Consider the following 18380-nt stretch of genomic DNA (forward strand, 5'->3'; position numbering starts at 1 on the left):
GAAAATAATAACTTCTGGAGCATGGACAAGTCTACTGCAGACCTTTCATTAAGCACAGTGAAACAAACAGAAGTGAAACATGTGATCCAGGCTGAGGAGCAGCTGCTGCTTACTTTCCAAACACTGGGTTGAGCTGTTTGGAGATGTAGTTTTCTTTGTCTTTGACCTCAGACTTGCCGAGCTTAATGACGATGTACGGATCAGCCTTTCCGTTAATGTCGGCAGGATGAAGATCAGTGGCCTGGAAACAAAACAAAGGTCAGTCATAGAGAAGATTTCTTTAACTCAGTTCATCAGGAAGCGTTTGATTGGATGATGAGACAGTCACTCACCCTGACCACGTAGACACGGACGAGGACGTTGATGGGGTCGTTGTGAGGAATGTTCTGAAACATTCCCATGGTCGGATCAAATCCCGCCTCCCTGGTGATTTCCTCTGACAGAGGCAGTTTGTACATACACAGGGACCCCTGGAGCACACAGGAAGCAGAGTTAAAGAGACTTTATCTGTGTTTAAACTTATTTATTTAGGTTGTTTTCGCACCTTGAATCTCCCGACGATCCTGTCATCATCCAGAGCGTGGTCGTCGTCGTCCCCGGCCTTCCCTCTGTACAGGTTGAACGTGTGGAGCCAGTCCTCAAAGTTCCCGTACTCACTCTCCAGCTCCTTGTTATAGACCTGTGTGTAAACACAGAAAGCAGCGTGTTAAATACTGTTTGACACATGCAGATTATTCACATCACTACATATCTCCCATCAGACTCACCACCAGCTCATCCACTTTGGCTTTGACGGGTTTTTTCTCAGCGCCCTCCACGGCCTGAGCCTTCTTCTTGTCCTTGAAGCCTTTCTTCTCTTTGCTCTTTTCTTTGGTCTTGGAGCCTTTCAGAAGAAGGTCATCGGGTTTGAAATCTGATCAGTGGGTGAGTGGAGGTAGACATGGACAGAGGAGGGTTGGAGTCATGAAGAGGGATGGTACACACACACACACACACACACACATTCACACACACACAGAGCGCTGCACGTGTTGTTTAGCATGAAAGCTGACGAGCTGATATCACATGGAGCTATTATTGTTTTGATTGCAAATGCATAGGGCTGCAACGACGAATCAATAAAATTTATAAAAATCGATTAGTAAAAGCGTCGACAACGTGTTTCCATAATCGATGCTCTGTGCTGTGTTATTACTGTTTCAGTTTCTCTTCAGTTTATTTGTCTTTTCCTTTTTGTTGGATTATTTAGCGGTTAGCAGCTAGCTGAAGCTGCATTACCGCCCCCTACTGGACTGGAGTGTGATTACCTGGGCTGTGGGGCTGTATGCGTCACATGTAAACAGATCAGCGTGGCGGAGGAGAAGCCGAGCCGGCAGGTGAGGGAAACAAGTAAACACGTGAATAATGTCAGAGCCGGAGAAACTGTTTGTCCAAACTCTCCAGAGTTTGGGAGAATTTACGCTGAGTAAAAGCACACAGCGAGCTCACAGCGAGGGGCGGAGCTACAAAATCCCACATTCACTCCTTTATATGTTGTGAAATGCCTGGTTTGTCTTTTAGGAATCGTTCAGTCTTTTTATTAAATCATCACCACATTTCAAAACCACGAGGAGTTCATTTAACCAACGTTAGCATTAGCGTTAGCTGCTACAGATAGTGGTAGGTCAGAGGGGGTGAACTGTTTGATCTGCAGGTGAAAAGATTGAGGACACATTTTTATCTATTTGCCTTTTTGTCCCACTAACTTATTAATCTGAGGACATAAAAATATACTTTCTGTTGTTTTACCCAAACTGTTGATTCTTTAAGTGACAAAACATTCATATCAATTTTTGCATTTTATAAATGACGCATCTAGTCAATTTAATTATGCTAAAATATGGTGTTTCTTTGTGTAGATCATTAAGCAAACAATAGTCATCAACTAAGATAAAAAGGCATGTTTGGTTTTGCAAATTTCACTATTATGTATTTGCATCCTTTTTCACAATTCATCGATTAATCGTGAATATAATCGTCAGACAAATCGATTACTAAAATAATCGTTAGTTGCAGCCCTACAAACACATAAAATATTTACAAATGCCTGCACAAATCCAAAAATCTGTAGATGGATTTGCAAATAAATGTCAGGTCTTAAATGACTAAAAAATCGAATATTTTTTCTAAAGACCTGAAAATAGACACAAATCCTTGTTGCAGCTGACGTGTTCAGTTTCCCTCTTCAGGAAAATGAAAGTGTTTCGTCATATTAAAGACGTTTCCCAAAGCTCAACATCAATAAATCAAACTCATGTTTGTTCTCTGACTTCAGCTGAAAAAGTGAAGATGGTGAATCCCTCAGTGAGCGACTGAGGAGAGACTCATCAGAAGAGCTCAGCGACTCTTTTGCTAACTCATCCTGTGCAGGTAACTCGAAACGAACGATTAAATCAACTTTAAACGTCTGTTTGCTCCAGTAATAGCTACGTTTACTGGAATAAGAAAAAGCAAAACTGTTTTTCTCTGCTTCTTTGTTGCACCAAATGCCTGTTCACACACCGAGCGCTGATAGAAGCTGACAGAAATGAGCGTTTAATGTGAAATCGTTAGCAAAGCAGAGAGCTGTTGGTTACTCCAGGGCTCAGCCGATCAGTGAAGTCACGCCCTGAGTCTACGGTGAAAACCTGCTCTGGTGGGAGCTGAGTTACTAAAGTGAAACTGGAATTACATCAGTGGAGAGGGTTAGAGAGCAAACTGGAAAACAGTCGCCTCCTCCTCCTCCTCCTCCAGCTCTCTGTCTGTCTGTCTGTGGATGAATTAAACTCCGTCAGCACCACAGCGCAGCCCTGCAGCAGAGAGGAGGAGATGCTGACAGTTTTTCTCTGTTTGATGCAAAAAGAGGAAGTGATGAGCGACTCTCTCTGCAACCACAGCTAGTTCTTCATATTTACTGTATTTAATCTGAAATAGACGAGTCTTTGGAAACGTTAAAGCAGAAAGTTGTTGTTTCACTCGTATCAAAACCAACTTTCATGCACAGTGCAGAGCTGAGGTCACGGTGATGCTGAGGATCTGTGAAATGGTTATGATGAGGATCAGTCTGGACAATGAGTCGATGGGGGGACGAGACGGACCACAGGGTGCAGACAGGATGCTTCTGCTTCAGTTTTCACCTCAGATAAGAATCAGTGACCACTTTTACAAGCACAACATATTCCCATAAAGTCCATATTCTGGTTTAAGCAATATTCTGAAAAATGCTGATAGATAGGTAGTAGTAGCGTCATGACAAGACGTCATCTAGGCGCTCTTTTTGCTTTCTTGCCATGTTGAACATGTGCAGAAGTTAAAAAAAAAGTCCTTTACAGATGCTGTGAGGAGGCTCTGTTGTAGTTGGACTGCAGCGCCACCTTCTGGCCTGGAGTCTCTACACACTGTTGTAAAGATGTGACTTTTAACCAGGTGTGTGTTTGTTTTAGATCAAATTTTCTTTGTTCAAGTTAACTTTTTACTGGATACAACGCGCTGAGGTAAGGTATTTATCAGTACAGTTAGGTGGCACTGTTGTTTAAAACGTGACATCGAGCAAGCGTTGTAGTAGCCGTCCATATGTAGCGCTATCGGCAGCCTGGTGCTCTAAAACATATGTCAGTAAATCCTGGTTATGACCTGTCAGTCATCCACCAATCAGATAGGGATGGGTACCCTTCACATTTGAAAGGATACGGTATCGATACTCAGTACCGGTACTCAACGGTACCGATTTTTGGTATTTTTTGTGTTTTTGTGGTAAAAAATATGTATATTTTTTTAATGATAAAGTATAAAAGTTTTACAATTTAATATATTCATTCCCTAATGCTGTGTACGTGTCCAGCATGGAAAATCTCCTACTCTTCCACTTCCTCACAGTCACAAGGATGCATTTAGGTACCTAAACATGGTACCTTTTGGTTTTATGTGAATCGGTACTCAGTACTTTTGAATTCGGTCAGTACCTTTAAAAGTACCTAATTCGGTACCCATCTCTACAAGCAGAGCTAACGTAACCTCACTCTTCATTTTACTGATAGACTCTCAAGTTTGAACAGACCACTGCAGAATAACTGCTGACTGTGGGTTGGAGTCAACATTAGCACAAACAGTTTAGCCCTTTTAGCCTTTAGCTGGTGCTCTATCTCTCTCCTGTTTATCTTTCTTCTGCTCTTCTGTCCTTTTTCTGTCTGACAGTTAGGCTCCAGTGTCCACCATCACTACAAAATGAATCACAGAAATGGTTTTCAGCAGAGAAAAACACAGATCTCTCTTCTCTCTGATAAACTTCATTATGTTGCTGTAATAGAGACATGGACGTAAATCAATCTGATCTTTTTGATCCTGATGGCGAAGCTATGAAATAACCTATATTGAAGCTGATAATCTCTATTAAAGTGTGGATTTGGATCAGGCAGATATCTAGAAAGGAGACTTTTTCAAGATCACTGAGAAACTCCTCACAGGGACTTTAAGTAGCTCACTAGAAGCCCATTGAGAGGTACTGGCACCCAATATGGTTTTTTTTGGAGGATTGGATAGCATCGGATTTCATCACATGATCAGGCCTGATCCAGTTTTCACATGTTTTCAGCACTGGCAAGGTGTTTACAGCCTCTTACGCAATCAGAATATCATTGTTATTTGGATAAATATAGTATTATGATGCGCATGTAAACATAGTCACTGAGTCAAAGTCTGAAATCTCCTCCTCACTGACGTCTCCTGTCGTATGAAACTGGTTTTAACGGTCTCCTTAGTGAACAGTAAATTAAGATTTTGAACTTCTACTTCCCAGGAAACATAAACTAGTTCTGAGTGTGTTGACAGACTCCAAGCAGACGGCAGCACGGCTGCTAATTAGAGTTAACACACGCAGTGAAAAAGCAAAGAGAAATCTGTGGCAGCTGGATTCACATTAAACTGCCAAAAAATAATCAACTCCTCAAAAACTAATTGGCTCCAAAACTGCTCTTCCTTTTCTTCCTGAGGTTAATAACTGAACACTCTTCATAAACTACTGCAGATCCAGCATTTAGACAGATCCCGATGCAGCAGGCTGCTGTATGTGCTGCAGTGTGATACCTGCTGCCTCTGCAGCGATCTCCAGGTCCTCCCTCTCCTCGGCCTCAGCCTGAGCCGCCTCCTGAGCTCGGAGCATCTGGAAACAGAAGGAGGAAACGGCGTTGAAACGGCGTTGGCGTGTGTGAAAGCAGCCTCGTCGGGCACAGACTAGCGAAGAATCAAACGAACCTCCTTCAGCGTCTCGATCGATGCAAAATACTTGGACCACCAGTCCAGCATCCTCTCATCCGTCTCCTCCTCTTCCTCTGCTCCTCCCTTCTTTTTCTTCTTCTTCTTCTTTTTGTCTTTGTCGCCATCGTCGTCAGTCTGTAAAAACGTTTCAGACACTTTAAAGATTCTCAGCGTCTCAGCGTCTGCTCCGTACAAACATCCGACATGAGCACACGTTGGTAACCACAGCTCTAAGACGACGGCTACTCACCATGTCAACTTTCACTACAGCGTCAGATGTCTACCAGAGGGGGCGCCACATAAAACAACACAGGGTTAATGCTCACAACGGGTGACGCAGGTTAGAGAGACACATGCACAGAGAGTAAAAACACAGAGCTGCTGTTTACTCAACACGTCAGCACACGAATGACACAACGAGCTTACGGCGTCCAGCTTGACGACCGTGTCCATCTTCCGGATCGAAGGGTCGGAGTCCACGCTGACCATGACGTCACCTGCGGGGCGAGAGAAGGTGCGGGAGGAAAGGCTGGGTGAGGAGCGAGGCTGGGAGCCGCCGTTTGTAAGGACCATGTAGCCGTTCATTAGCTTAGCTGGAGCGAGGCGGGAGGTAAAGACGGCAGGCAGCGGGAGAGGAGAGGACGGGACAGCCGAGGAGGAGCGAGGAGAGGAAAAAGGAAAAGAAGCAGCAAAGGAGGTCAGGGCGGAGAGCAGGCAGGCGGAGAAATCAGCAGAGTTAGAGAAAGCAAACAGAGAGGGCTGGATGAGACGGAGCTCGTCTCTGAGTTCGTTTAACTTTCCTTAAGGTAAACTTTCATGTTTCTGTCCAAACCTCTCAGCTCTTCCTCTGACATTTAAAAAGGTTAAAACAAAGTCCAGAAGTTTTTTGGTTTCCTGTTAGACCTGCTCAGGAACTAAAGGTCTTCACAAACAGACAAGAGGAAAAACTACAAGCTTTAAAAGAACGAGCAGACAATTCTTAGATTGTCTGAAAGAAAGTTTGATAAATAAGAAGTCTGAGTTTTTGAGTTTTCCCCAAAATAATATCATGAAAAAGAAAGAATCCCAAAAAACAAGCTTGATATGTGAGAAAATATGAGCAAACAACAGGAACTGATAATATTAGCAATACTATAAGAACATGTTATCCGATTCAAGCATTCTGTCAAAAATTTGAAATTTTTGAAGATTTTTAAAAATTTAAATTCTTGAAATAACTGCAATTATTTTATTTTATTTTTTTGCATTTTTCCAATTATGTACTTTTTTAGTTCAATGTGTTGTTAAACTTTTCCAAATTGACTAAGTTTCAAAATTTTTGGCAAAATTTTATTATTTTTCCAATTTTTGCAAAACTCTAAAATTTTTTGCAATTTTTTGGATTTTAAGTTTTGCACTTTTGCATTTTTTTAAATATCTGCAATTTTATAATATTTTTGCAAATTTTTGAATTATAAAATTGTAATGAGCTCAAATCTTTTGAAAGTTTTTCAATTTTTTTAAGTTTCAGACATTTTCCAATTTTTTTTTCCAATTTTCGCATTTTTTTTTCCAATTTTCTCATTTTTTTTATTTAATTTTTATGAATTTTTTTTTGCAAATTTTGTCAAAAGTTTTGCTAGGTTTTTTTTTAAGTTTTATTTTTTTTTAATTTTTCCATTTTTCTTCCAATTTTTGCAATTTTTTACATTTTAAATTCTTTTGAATTTTTTAAATTTTTTGCAATTTTGTTTTAATTTTTGCTATTTTTCTTTTTATAAGTTTTAGGGTTTTTTTTTTTAAATATTTTTTGCTAATTTATTACAAATACAAAACTTAGACATCACATGTACAATTTCATAAATCCAAAAAAACATCTTGTGTAGATTATTAGGGTCCTTGGCCAAAGGAAGAGGGCACTTTTAGCAGCATAGGAAAAACAGCAAGGTTGCAGACCCCTGCTCTAATCAAACGACTAACCATTAAAGTTGTGTGTTTTCTTGCAGCAGTTTCTCCACACACACATAAAATACCAATCACACGTCACAGCGGTATAAAAGTAGTCCTGTACCTGCTGTGGCCCAGTTGTTGGAGGTCTTGTCCGGCGTGCTGTAGATGAAACGTCTCAGGCTGCTGACGGCGTGAGACCCCACCAGGATGTAACGGCCAAACGCCCGACAGTCCACCACCCGGATGTTGAGAGGAGGGTGGAGGAGCTCGTTTTCTGGAAGGTCCTAAAGACAAAATGAAGACATGAAGTCAGAAATGATCAGAGAGGAACTTCAGGACCACACAGATCCACCTCTGTGATGGTCTAAGACTCGATGGCTGCACTTACCACCTCGAACCATTTCACCAGCGTGCTGAAGTTTGGGTTCTTCTTGTAGTTCTGGATGAGAGCGGACTGCACGCCTTTCCCTGCACACTCGATGTCCACACGCGGCCGGTCCACCTGAGCCAGGTTGATCCTCTTCAGGTCTCTGAGGCCCCAGAACAGAACCTGGACCAGAGGAAAAACAGCATGAAGGAGGAGAATACTGATATCTGTTGAATGAACATATGTTTATGCTTTTCCCATTAATGCACATTTTTACAGTTTGTTTCAGACTAAAAACTAATGAGAGAGAAAATTAATTCTATTGGCAGTTTTGATTTTCCAACCCCCCCCTGAGCCTCTGTATGATTTATTTTATGTCGGCCATATTGAGTTTAAAACCTCTGTTTAATAAGGCATCAACGTTGTATTTTAAATGTAATAAAATGTTATTACTCATCTGTAAAACGCTCTCAGGGTCAAACATGAGGATCTCCTTTTGCATCAAACCTTTTAAGCCACCTGTGTGTGAACCACTCACTAAAACACGTGTTTTTCTCCACATACTGTGATTCAAAAACAAAAACCAAAGCCAAGGCAGAAAGAAGCTACATCACTCCATATCAGAGTGAGGAGGCAGGTAGTCTCTGTGTCACTGGTGTGTACCCACTCTGCTTAATTAACTTTATTACCTGCAGCAATCTCACAGCAGCAGGACACAGTCTGAGTCTCAGTTTGTGAAATCATGAGCAGGAAACATAAACAGCTCTGACTGCTGGCTGATTTTTTTTTTGAGAATAGGAATAAGAGAAAAGGAATACATGCAAATCTAGGCAGCCTGATCACAGGAAAGGTGTTTAAACGTCAGGTGAACAGGGGGTCTACGACATCAGTTCAACACCTCCAACTTCAACTCATCCTGACTCCGTCGCTCTTCTGAAGCTTATTACCGCTCATTCATTGGGTATGGAGCCAGCAGTTGTTAAAATCACAGCCTGGCATGTTGTTAAAGTAACAACATAAACCACCTGTTCTCCAGTCGCCAGCTGTCTGTGGCGTCAGACGCCAGGAAACAAAGTCAAACACAGAAATAAGGCCTGTCAGAGCCTGAAATCTCAAAACGTTATAAAAAATGCAATAAAACCCAAAAATGGAATAACCTTTTGCCCAAAATGAAACAACTTGTTAGATTGTATGTGTTTTTATCATGCATAATAACAATACATATCAGTATTTTATTGATACTTCTGGGATTCTCAGGGAGTTGATCTGATTCTTTATTAATTCCTTCTGTGAATTTTCTCTGTATCAAAAGTAGCTTTACAGGTTTTTCTGTGTCAACAACATTAAATTGATTCTATAAGTGAATAAATATATAATTAATCACTGGATCTGGATTTCTCTGGACATAAATGAATAGCAATAAATAAAAATATCACCTCATGTGATGTTGATGTACTGTTTTGTAATATAACATCAACTGAAGTAGGCCATCTAGTGTCTCAAAGTGGTTATAGCAATAATTTGAGTTGTTTGGAACCTTGCTGTAGTTATAAAGTCAGCCTTTTCTCTTATTTCCCTGTGAGCATTCTGACATTTATTCTGACATTTTGTAACAACAGGACCCTTCTTGAGTCGGCGTTAAAACACTCAAGGGGGAAACTTTAAGGAAACTGAGAAATTCTACCAACAAAGCGTATTTTAGTAGACACAAATAATGATGTTAAACGAATGAAACCCATGAATTGTCACGAGACTAAATGAATAAATGTCTCTCCTGCACCCCCGGAGCGTAATGGTAATCAAACATAAATATTTGCTCAAATAATGCCCCAAACAGTCTTTTTCAACCCTAAATAATGTAAAAGTCCCAATTTAACGAAAATTATCCCACTTGTCCTCTTTCAAGTCCTTTTAAATTGTCTTTTCCGCAGTTTTTAGTCCACTTGCCCACAACGAAAGCCGCAGTAAATCCTCTAAGCCCAGAAAGTTAATCCACACCGGAATAAAAATCAAAACAAAATGTGATCAATCAACCAAAAACACTGGTATACCAGGAAAAATGCAAAATAAAGACAATCTCACCACACTTGGAACAAACTTAAATCCACAGAAATGTCTTTCCGTTCCCATCACACTCTTGGTCCCAGGAAGAGATAACTCAAAGGGATCCTTAGGGATGTTGGATCGGCACCAGTAACTACCCCTGGGTCAATTATTTTAAGTTTATTGCAACTTTGTCCGGACAGATTATTACTTTTTCTTATTTTCCAGGCCCTTTTCACAGGCACGCCTGTTACATTGTCCTTTTCCCTCGCAATCTCCTCTCCGCCCCTTCCCTGACGCCACGTCTTCCTTTTATATTTTTTTTATTGTTATTTTTTTTATTTATATTTTATTATTTATTGTTTACAAAGACTAACTGTGATCTGTTTCTGTGGTGAAAGTTGAAATTCTATTCTGAAGCTGAAGTTTTAACGATGTATGCTAACTGCTAGCATATCAATGCAATTTCCAATATGTGTTAGCATCAAGCTAACTCTTCGATTTGTACCTTTTTTGGTAAATAAGGAGGTTTCCACCATGATGAATGTGTTGAGCTTTCTGTGTTCAGTTCTTCAGGAAACTGAAGGTAGCTAACTGCTAAGCTGAGCTAGCTGCTGCAGACTAGTCAATGTAAGGTCCAGCAGCTGAGGCGTAATGTAAAGACTCAATGAGGGAATCGTTAAGCTCAAAGGCTAATGATATTGATGGATTGAAACATTTCTTATCCCAACAGGATCCAGTTTTTGATTCCCATCCCTGATTATGGGACGTTGTTACGTTTCAGGCTCTGATGAGGTCGACACATTTAAGGAGACTTGAAAGAAAAGTGAAAAATAAATAATTTTTCAAACTTTGGAGAAACCCTTGAAAACAGGACTGACCTCTATGCGGTAGCGGCTCAGAACAGGTCGGATCCCCAGCGGCACAGGCAGGATGGGTCCATGCTCAGAGTCTGTTGGTCCTTCAAGAGGAGGAAGATCAGCCTTTCCTCCCTGACCGATCTTCATACGAAGGAGAGAGGAACCGTGTTAAACAGCTCATGGGTTGTTACACAACAGAGCAAATGTCTTTTCTGAAGCTGTAACATTTATAAGTCTCTCTTTGTTTACTGAGTCTTTCTGAGAGAGAACAAAGACGGTATTAACAGATGGTAAACAGATAAAACAGTAACTGTCATACAACATGTACTGACTACATCAGACAAAGAGTTAGACCACAGGATGTTAAAGAGTGAAAGGAAAGAGCACCTTTATCTGAGGCACAGCAAAGTTATGGACGGCGATCAGAGCTCGCCTGATCGATTCTTCATCAAAAGGTATCTGAAGGCCGCGAGAGGAGGCAAGAGGAGCAGGAGAAGGAGAATGGATAATTCAAAAGTGAGAGGGAGAAAAAGGAGTACGTTGGCAGGAGAAAGAGGATGTCATGACGTGCTGGCAGTTAAAAGAAGCCACACAACAGAGGCATTGATATGAAATGAAAGCACAGAGGATGCTCGATGATAAGAGTGGAAAGAAAAGAGTATGTGATGGAGCAGGTTGGATAAAACAAAACCAGAAAAGAGAAAGAGATGTCCTTTGAAAGGATGTGAACAGAGAGAAATAAAAACCCTGATTTCTGCATGACCTTTTCTGCAAGCTCTTCATTTTCTCTAACGATAAAACTTTGAATTTTCAGCAGAGACATGCAACCACCAGAGGAGCTCCTCTGTCGTTGCATGAGTGTGTTCATGCATATTTATGGGTCTGCAACCTGCAGCTCTGGAGCCTCGTGTGGCTCTTTGACTCCTTTGCAGTGACTCCTTCTAACTTAATAAAAATATTATTAAAATAAAGAATTTTTATTTTTTTACAGATGGTTTTGATGATTAAAGACACTGACAATAAATAAAATCATGCATTGACATTTTGCTGAACTAAACATGCATCAAATCATGCCACCACTCTACTTCACCTCCTACATCAACAGCCCACCAACTTTCCATGCTAAAGATAACTAAATTGACAAAAGACAAATCTAAAAGAAAAAACACATTAAACATGCTTGATATTTGGCAAGACATTAGTAAAAAAGGAAAAAATGATGAGTTGAGCAGAATTATCAATAAAGGTTACTAAATTAAAAAAAGATTTCTTAAGTTTTTAAATTTCTGCAAATTTTTAATTTTTTTATGCAAATTTTTAAAAAAAATGCAATTTCTTGATATTTCTAAAGTATTTATAATACATTTTTTCTTATCTTTGCAACTTTTAAAAATTTCAAAAAGTTTTTGAAATTTTGGCAATTTGTCTTTTTAAGGTTTTGAAACTTTTAAAATTTCAAGAAGTTTTAAACATTTTTGCAATTTTTTTTATTTTTTTTCTGCTAATTTTAAAAATGCAATTTTTTGATATTTTCAAATTATTCGTAATTTATTTTTTCTTCTTTTCAACTTTTTAAAATATAAAAAAGGAATTCCAAATTTTGGATTTTTTAAAAATTTTTTGAAAGTTTTTTAAAATTTCAAAACGTTTTTAAAATTACCACAACTTTTTTTAAATTTTCATGCTTATTTTAAAAAAATGCAATTTTTTGATATTTTAAAAATAGTCATAATTTATTTTTTAAAAATCTTTTAAACTTTTTAAAATTTAAAAAAGTTTTTGAAATTTTGGCAATTTAATTATTTTAATGTCTTTTGAAATTGTTTTAAATTAAAAAAAAAATAAATAAAATTTTTGCTAATTTTTTCAATTTTTCATTTTTTCTGAAATTTTGCATTTTTTGCTAATTAAGTAAGATTTTCTTGCAAATTTTTCCAAAAAATATTTTTTCCAAAATTGCAGTTATTTTCAAAGTATTTTTGTTTTCAAATTTTTATTTTTTTCATTTTAGAAATTGAAATATTAACTTATTTTTTGAAATTAAAAAAGAAGAAATCACATGTAAATTTAATACATTTAAAAAGCTTCTCGTGTAGATAATTGTTTATTAGAAATCAATTTTGTTAAGAATTTATTCACTGTATTGTCTTTATTGTGAAGATAAAGCAGGTTTTGTGGCTCATGAATGACTTTAATCCAGGTGAGTTGAGTTAAAACAGCTCCTATGACAGTAAAGGTTGCAGACCCCTGTGCATACTCATTCCCTTTTGTGTATTAACGTATGAGAGCCATATTTTACCTGCAGCAGCTCGAAGGCAGCCAGCAGCTCCCCGGCCGTGCAGTTCCCTCTGTAGACCTGGTAGTACTCCAGCTGTGGGGGGAACCTCGGGGGGCCGTAGTGCTCGTCACACATCTTGATGTTGGGCTTGGCGAACGTCCGACCTATGAACTCTGCTTTGCCCTGAACACAGCAAGGTCACAGTGGGGGAGTGGAGACAGTCAGGGGACAAGGGAGGGGGGTTAGGTTTGGGTGTGGGGAGTGCAGTTTCAACGGCAGCCACTTGGTGTCAGTAGTGGTAAAAGTGGTTAAAGGTAACAGGGGTTCAGAGCTCTGACTGATTCTTACTGAAGAATAAACAAACATCTAAAATGTGGGAAAAAATACAGAAAACACAATCTCTACCCAAACATTCATACTTTTTAACTTTTATACTGAAGATCTTTTGGTTTAAAGGTAGAGTCTGCAGGATTTTCCTAAAAATAAAAGTTGACTTTTACAGGAATGAATCTGTTCAGTCGTCTCCTCTGGGCCTCATTACATGTGTGTCAGTGTCAGTGTCTGTCACAACCCCCTCCTCTGCCTGGATGTTGATGTTTTGGTTGTATCAGTCAGGTGCATGGCTCTCGCACATAGAAATGTGATGCTAAAGGTGGTTGCAGGGCTAGTGAGTGTGTTCATGTAGTCACAGTCAGAGGCTGTGGGTGTGTGCTGCTGCTGGCCCTGAGCCAAGGAGGAGGAGCCCAGTTTGAATGTTTTGTTTACTTACAAGTAACGAAAACTCCTGCAGAGCCTACCTTAAAGAGATAAATGGAGGTGGTGCATGCAGTATCTACAGCTAAATTAACCATCTGCAGCTATAAAAACTTGAACCCAGCCCAGTGCAGCTGACAGTCTCACTCTGTCAAGCATCAGCAGCAGGAGCAGGTCAGAGTGAAGTGAAGGAAAGGTTGGAGAGAAACAACGTTGGAAAGATAGACAGACATGAAGGAAGGAGAAGCAAAGCACGTTCATTAACGCAGACTAAATCCTGTTTGACATCCAGTGATGATTTATGAATCAGCCACTCAGTGAAGCATCCATGCAGACCGTACCACAGTGTCCTGGTCGTAGATTTCCACCACGATGATCGGCGGGTCGTCTCTCAGCTCGCTGGCCTCCCCGAACAGCTCCACGTCGTCAAACACCAGCAGCTGGTCCCATGTAGGGCAAAGAGTCTCACTCAGGACCTGCAGCCCCCACACCGCGTCAGTGAACACATAAATGATGCAAACACCACATTAAACAGTTTCACTGAGATCCATGGTCCTACCTCCGTGACCTGGCTGTGTGTGGAGAAGAAGACCCGAGCGAAGGGATCTGAAAGGCCGCTGCTGTCAGCTGCGAACAGACTGCGGGCCTGGTACATGTGTGCCCGCAGCTGGAACACCTGCTTGGCTGCAAGACGCACACACACACACACACACACACACACACACACATTACAGGAATCACATTAACTCACAATCAATAGGCTTTAGCAGGAAACTAATGATGGAGTTGGAGAGAAGAGACAAAAAGTAAAAGCAATCGATAGAAGTGGAATAGAAGCCTCTTTCTGGGTGAATCTGTTTTTGTTTAGCCCTGAATAGATTTGAGAGTCAAACTTTGTTTAAATCAAGTGAAAAACAAACAATGGGTATAGGATAAAAGCTAAAAAAAACAACAGGCGTGTGTTTGTTTTGGGACAAATTTTCTTTGTCCAAATCAACTTTTTACCAGATACAACACCACAAGGTAAGGTATTTATCAGAACAGTTACGTAGCGCTGTTGTAAGAAACGTGACAACAAGCAAACAGACAGCCATGTGTAGTGCTATCGGCAGCCCGGTGCTGTGAGACATTTAAGTAATGCGTAACGTTAGTGAATCCTGGTTATGTCCTGCCAGTCATCTACCAATCAGAGCTAACCTAACCTCACTCTTCATTTTATTGATAGACTCTCAAGTTTGAACAGACCACTGCAGAATAACTGCTGACTGTGGGTTGGTGGCAACATTAGCACTAACAGTTTAGCCCTTTTAGCCTTTAGCTCGTGCTCTATCTCTCTCCTGTTAAGCTTTTATCAACTGAATAAAAATTCGAGTATCATTTCTTGAGTTTTAAAATTTCCCCAATTTAAAAATTTTTTTTTGCAAATTTTGACATTATTTTTTACAATTTTGAAAATGTATTTATTTTTGAATTTTTCTTTTTATTTCTTAATAAAATTTATTTTTATTAATTCATGCAACTTGTTGAAATTTCAAAGGCTTTTTAAATTTTTGATTTTTTTTAAATCTTTGTAACCTTTTGACATTTAAAAAAAAAAGAATTTTATTTGATATTCTTAAATTTCAACCTAAAAGGGTTTTTTTGCAATTTTTTTTTTACATAAATGGATTAAATTTCAACTTTTTTTTTGCAAATTGTTAGATAAGTTTTCTTTGTACAATTTTGAAAATGTATTCATTTGATTAATCCTTGCAATTTCATTTTATTAATTCATGCAACTTTTTGAAATTTCAAAAGTTTTTTAAATTTTTGAATTTTTTTTTTTGAATTTTGACATTTCAAAAATTAGGATTTTTTTGCTAATTATTAAATTTGAACTATTTAAATTTTTTTGTGCATATTTTCATTAAAAAAAGACTTTCTTGTGACTTTTTCAATTTTTTGTCTTTAAAAAAAAAAAATCCAAAATTGGCAAAGATCTCCAAATTGATTTAAAAAAAAAAAAAAAAAAAAAAAAAAAAGATCTCTCCTCTCCCTTCTAAACTTGGTCAGCCGGTGTGGTGTTGTGATAGAGACTTGAATGTGCAATAAATCAATCTCATCCTGTCTGACCCGATCGGGAAGCTATGTAACCTGTAATATTTGTGCTGATAATCTCATTTTAAAGTGCGGATTATGATCAGGCATTTTTCTAGAAGGGAGACTTTTTTCAAGATCACTTAGAAACTCTTCACAGGGACTTTAAAAAAGTAAATAACTTTAACTTTAGAATTCCAGCCCCGTCACTGATAAAGATCTGTAAATGAGCTCTGGGACCTTGAATATCTTCACCTCTCCAATCGTAACCTTTCTAAATGTTAATGTTTCAGTCACAGTTACCCAGAGGGACCACTGAGATACTGCTCAGCTCCTCACTTTAGCTTAACTTCCACTTTAAGAAGGAAAAGACAGAGGACACACACACACACACACACACACACAGACGATTTCATCTTCTGTTGCTGAAGTTGTGAGTTTACGTACTGCCGTAGATGAGGCAGACAGGCGGGACAGCATGAAGACCAGGGCCAGTTTTCACAGCTTTGATCTCTTCGAAACCGTTGGGCAGACCGTTCAGGAAGTCCTTCCTCTGCTTGTTGAGCCCGAGCCACAGATACAGCTCCAGCTTGGCCTGAACCGTCCATCCAGCAGGACCGAAGCCCTTCTTCCCCGGCAGCTGGGGAGGAAAACAGCAGATCGACAGTTACAAAAAGCTCAGTGAAGAGTTGATGGATTAAAAAGGAGTTAAGTGAGTGTGAAACTCTTTCTATGGTGTCTTTCTCCAGAAAATCAATCACTGAACATCATGCCGACGATGCTGCAACAGCTCGATCCATAAATATTAAAGGACAGCTCATTGATTGGTCCTCAGGGCAGCTCTCACAGATTCACCCGCCTGTTCCTCGTAACACGTGTCGATACTGTATCTATTCACTGCTGCAGCCTCGCTCTCAGGTTGGTGAAACTTTAATTCACATGCTCTGAAATATTGAAGCTAATGAGAGGTCTCTGATGCTGAGGGGGAAATCACCGCGCTGGCAGTGTTTTCGTACCTTGAGGAAGACGGCTTTGACTTTGCAGCAGTCCTTCCCTGTTTCCTCGTCCACGATGGAGTACAGGATGTCTTTGGACGGGATGCGGGCGTAGGCGATGCGCTTGTTGTTGGTCATCATCCACACGAACACGTCGGGGATGCTGTGCTGAGGCTGGACGATGTGAAGACAAAGGATCAGCATCAACACTTCACGTTACACTAAACGCACCACACAGTAGGTCCGTGCTAATCCTCACCTCGTCGGCCAGGAACCGGAGCTTCTGCAGGAAGTTCTGCACCAGCTTGAGTTTGTCCCTGACCGTGTTTTTCTTCACCTGAGTCCGGATCTGCTTGGCCTGCTGGGCCATGCTGTCCTGCAGGAGGAGACGGAGAGAGACGGAGGAACACGTCAAACTGTATGAGCGGATTTTCTCTTCAGTGGAAATTTTACTCAGAGTTGAGAGACTCTTATTGTTGAAATTATCCAGACCTTAGTGACACGTTCATCTTTTGTTGGTTATACTGACACCTAGGGGCTACAACTTTTACTTTCTTAGGAGCCATTTTTCCTCAGCTCATCTGGATAAAATTCACTCAGGAGCCACAAAATCTACTTTATCTTCACACAAAGAGTCAATAAAGTGTATTAAATTCTAAACAAAGTTAAAAACCAGTAAATAATTATTTAAAAAATACGTTTTTTGAAATTATAAATCTCTACATAAGATGTCTTAATTTTTTTTTTTAAATTCTTAAAAAATCTTAAAATTTAAAAAATTTGCTCGAATGAAAAAAAAATGGAAAACTCAAAATTTAAAAATAATTTCAAACCTAAAAAAAATCCCAAAATGTCAAAAATTGAACCTTCAAAAATTTTGAATTTTTTTTTTAATTTGAATAATTTGCTCAAGTTTTTCAAAAAATGAAAAATTTGAAATTTAAAAATTATTTTAAAATTTTAAAAAAATCCAAAATATCTTAAAGTGAACTTTCAAATATTTGGAAAAATTCCAAAATTTTGTACATTTTCAAAAATTGTAAAATTTACAAAAAAAGTTGAAGTCTCCTATCCACTAACTGTAATTTCACAAACCTGGGGGCTGTTAACCATCTGTCAATGTGATGATATTAAGTTAAAAAAACAAATGATCCCTCTATAGATCCATTTATAAGAACAGTAATGAAAGGGAGACCTTAAAGGTTTCTCGATTATATTTTCCCTATTTTCTCATTATGATGAGTTAATTTCAGCTGTTTCCTTAAGATCTTCATTTCTTTATCTGTTTTTTTTTCTCGAATGAAGCTTGTTTTCCTGGATAATGAGACAATTTTCTGGCAACAATCACATCATTGTGTTGATTGCTATCATTAGAAGACATGCCAAACTGCCTCTTTGATGTAAGTGAAGCCAGTTTCTGTTTCTTTGTGCTTTTCATGAAAAGTCAAACGCAGAAAGAAACACAGGAACAGGCTTCAGTCTCCTCCGTCATGAGGGAAGCAGCAGCAGAAAAGCTGGCCTATGGTTACACTAATCATCCAACTGATTCCATTTTGTTTTGTTATCTCAGGAAATAGAGCTTTGTGTTTGTGTAATCAAGAAAAATTAGAGGAGAACTCTGGAAAACAACTGAAATTAACTCGTTACCTCAAGAAAACTGAGAAAATGACATTTTTAATCATGACTACAGATATAACGATGCGTCATGAGACATTTAAAAATAGATTCAAATTAGTGACGATTCAAATCGTCTGAGATAAAAAAATATATCGCAATACCCCATTTGAACAGCAGAGGGCAATTTTCCT

General features: G+C 39.0%; 1 protein-coding gene across 12 annotated transcripts in view; it reads right to left on the reverse strand.

Annotated features, from left to right (window-relative positions):
• otofa (otoferlin a) overlaps positions 1-18380 on the reverse strand; it is a 137491-nt gene that overhangs the window by 14567 nt on the left and 104544 nt on the right. For 5 of the 12 annotated variants that reach the window (XM_074685544.1, XM_074685547.1, XM_074685543.1 and 2 more), the window contains exons 21-38: positions 16832-16948; positions 16594-16746; positions 16025-16217; positions 14061-14185; positions 13843-13977; positions 12770-12931; positions 10858-10929; positions 10492-10611; positions 7589-7750; positions 7322-7484; positions 5698-5864; positions 5522-5551; positions 5269-5406; positions 5101-5176; positions 768-883; positions 545-679; positions 333-470; positions 114-241 (exon numbers count right to left, since the gene is read on the reverse strand). In XM_074685544.1, coding sequence (XP_074541645.1) covers positions 114-241; positions 333-470; positions 545-679; positions 768-883; positions 5101-5176; positions 5269-5406; positions 5522-5551; positions 5698-5864; positions 7322-7484; positions 7589-7750; positions 10492-10611; positions 10858-10929; positions 12770-12931; positions 13843-13977; positions 14061-14185; positions 16025-16217; positions 16594-16746; positions 16832-16948 — 2330 coding nt within the window. The remainder of the gene's footprint in view (positions 1-113; positions 242-332; positions 471-544; positions 680-767; positions 884-5100; positions 5177-5268; positions 5407-5521; positions 5552-5697; positions 5865-7321; positions 7485-7588; positions 7751-10491; positions 10612-10857; positions 10930-12769; positions 12932-13842; positions 13978-14060; positions 14186-16024; positions 16218-16593; positions 16747-16831; positions 16949-18380) is intronic. The other 7 variants (XM_074685554.1, XM_074685556.1, XM_074685549.1 and 4 more) reach the window with 4 other exon arrangements.

The sequence above is a fragment of the Halichoeres trimaculatus genome, unplaced genomic scaffold (assembly GCF_033239565.1).
Source record: "Halichoeres trimaculatus isolate MK-OKI-2021-1 unplaced genomic scaffold, fHalTri1.1 fHalTri1_scaffold_13, whole genome shotgun sequence".
Classification (NCBI taxonomy): domain Eukaryota; kingdom Metazoa; phylum Chordata; class Actinopteri; order Labriformes; family Labridae; genus Halichoeres; species Halichoeres trimaculatus.